The sequence below is a fragment of the Nicotiana attenuata genome, unplaced genomic scaffold, assembly GCF_001879085.1.
Source record: "Nicotiana attenuata strain UT unplaced genomic scaffold, NIATTr2, whole genome shotgun sequence".
NCBI lineage: Eukaryota > Viridiplantae > Streptophyta > Magnoliopsida > Solanales > Solanaceae > Nicotiana > Nicotiana attenuata.
The window spans coordinates 105,545-108,049 of NW_017673262.1; the positions used below are offsets into that span (position 1 = coordinate 105,545).

Genomic DNA, 2,505 nt, shown 5'->3' on the forward strand with positions numbered 1-2,505 from the left:
ACTGGAACTGATCAAGTCAGTCACCGAGGAAGAGATATTGGGAGCTATTAAAAGCATGCCAACTAACAAGGCTCCAAGGGTAGATGGTTTTCCAGTAGAATTCTACACAAATCAATGGGAGGTGATCAAAGCAGATGTGATTGCTGATGTCTTGGATTTCTTTAAGACAGGGAAGCTGCCAAAGGCCATTAATAGCGCTGCTATTACTCTCATCCCTAAAGTTCCTAATCCTACACAGGTTAAGGACTTTAGGCCAATAGCATGCTGCACAACTATTTACAAGATTATCACAAAGATCATCACTAGGAGATTAAAAGCAGTAATGAACTATCTAGTAGGCGACTCTCAATCAGCTTTCATTGAAGGCAGGAATATAACTGATAACATCCTATTCACCCATGAACTGTTCAAAGGCTACACTAGGAAAGGTATATCTGCAAGATGCAGTCTCAAGGTTGATCTTAGGAAAGCCTATGATACATTGGATTGGTTCTACTTGAAGAGGATAATGATTGGATTGGGATTTCACACAGATTTGTATGTTGGATAATGGAGTGCATAACAACTGTATCCTACTCTTTGACCTTAAATGGAGGACTCACAAAACCATTTAAAGGCAAGAGGGGGATAAGACAGGGTGACCCTGTGTCACCCTACTTATTTGTGATAGCTATGGAGTACTTGAAAAGGGAATTTAGTCAACTGGCTTTAAACAAAGAGTTCCACTTTCATCCAAGGTGCAAAAGACTAGGAGTGGTGCATGTGTGTTTTGCTGATGATCTATTGATGTTCTGCAGAGTTGATTTGCAGTCAATTAAGCTACTGCAGGATGTATTTTTGAAATTTTCAAGAGCCTCAGGACTACAGGAAAATCCTGACAAAAGCTCAGTATACATTGCAGGTACAACTGAGAGGATGAAAGAACTTATCTTGCAGGAGTTGGGTTATAATGAAGGCATCTTACCCTTTAAATACTTAGGGGTTCCATTAGCTCCTAAAAAGCTATCTAATCAACAGTGTTGGCCATTGGTTGAAAAGATTACTGCAAGGATCAGTTGCTGGACCTCAAAACTATTGTCATATGCTGGAAGATTGCAGCTCATCAAGTCAGTGATTTTTGGGATGCAGTCTTATTGGGCTCAGGTATTTTTACTACCAAAGAAGATCAGCAAAATGATAGAGGCAATATGCAGAACCTTCATATGGACATGGCAGGATGATATATCCAGAAGTGCTTTGGTAGTATGGGACATGGTCTGTTTACCACAAACAATGGGAGGGTTGAATGTGATTAACCTGTGCAACTGCAATAAAGCTGCAATAATAAAGCACTTGTGGGCAATTACAAAGAAGAAAGACTGCTTGTGGATTCGATGGTTCTATTCCTACTACATAAAGAACAGAAGCATTGACACCATGCCTATACCTAAGAGTGCAGCTTGGGTAGTAAGAAAGATTATTGAGCAAAGGAAGTTTATATTAAATCTACCAACTCTACAAGGCAATGTGCAAGAAAGATTGGACTCCTTACAGAGCACAAGTGGTAAATTCAGTATCAAGAAGCTATATAACTTTCAAACTCCTCAGGGTCAGAAGGTATACTGGAAAAGTATGATTTTACATCCTCATACACATCCTAGACACAAATTCAATATGTGGCTGGCCATTCAAAGGAGACTACCAACAGTGGATCGACTGCAGAAAATAGGCATTCAAGTAGCTCAAGTGTGTGTATTCTGTGGTCAGGAAGAAGAGATATTTGAACATCTATTCTTTGAATGCTCCTACACAAGTGATGTCTGGAAGAGATTGCTAAACTGGATGGGAATCCAAAGACAGATTCAAACTTGGGAGGAGGAACTGCAATGGGTGACTTATCATGCTAGGAAGAAGAAAGGAATTGGCAACATTATTGTAGCAGTGTTTGGCATGCTGCTGCACAGTTTATGGAGGGACAGGAATTCGATCAGATTGCAAAATGGAAGCACCTCAGCAGAGCAGATATGCCGAGAGATCACTTCATATGTTCATATCAAAAGCCATATACATAGCAATTGGCAGGAACATATGGAAGCTCTAAACAGATATCCATAGTTAGGCTACTAGAGTAATCCTGTATTCATGTTTTATTTCGGTATCATATTAGTGAGCACATGTATAGGATATGAACACATATAGCTGACTAGTATAGTTATATAGGGAGACATCTCTGAAATGTTGGAGTCAAGTATAGTCTAAGAAGAGAAAAGGAACTGGTCAGCAGGTCCTACTATGTACAGAACAATATTGATAAATGAAAATGTTAGTTTATCGAGAAAAAAAAACCTTGCCGGCAAAACCCTCTTCGGGGACAAAAGCTCGGTCGAAGGAAAAGAGTGCAACGGATGCTTTTGAAACCTTAAGGGGTCTTCGGGCCGGGTATGCGCTTATGACCGCTTTGTTCGAGTGCCTGTACAAAGGATTAGTATAAAATATAAACTGAAAAGGGAGATGGTTATACCTTAT

General features: G+C 39.8%; 1 protein-coding gene across 1 annotated transcript; it reads left to right on the forward strand.

Annotated features, from left to right (window-relative positions):
* The first annotated feature begins 549 nt into the window (after positions 1-549).
* LOC109215865 lies at positions 550-2,094 on the forward strand. Its single transcript, XM_019379979.1, has one exon. It carries the CDS (start codon positions 550-552, stop codon positions 2,092-2,094), a length of 1,545 nt encoding a protein of 514 aa, XP_019235524.1.
* The last annotated feature ends 411 nt before the right edge of the window (positions 2,095-2,505 follow it).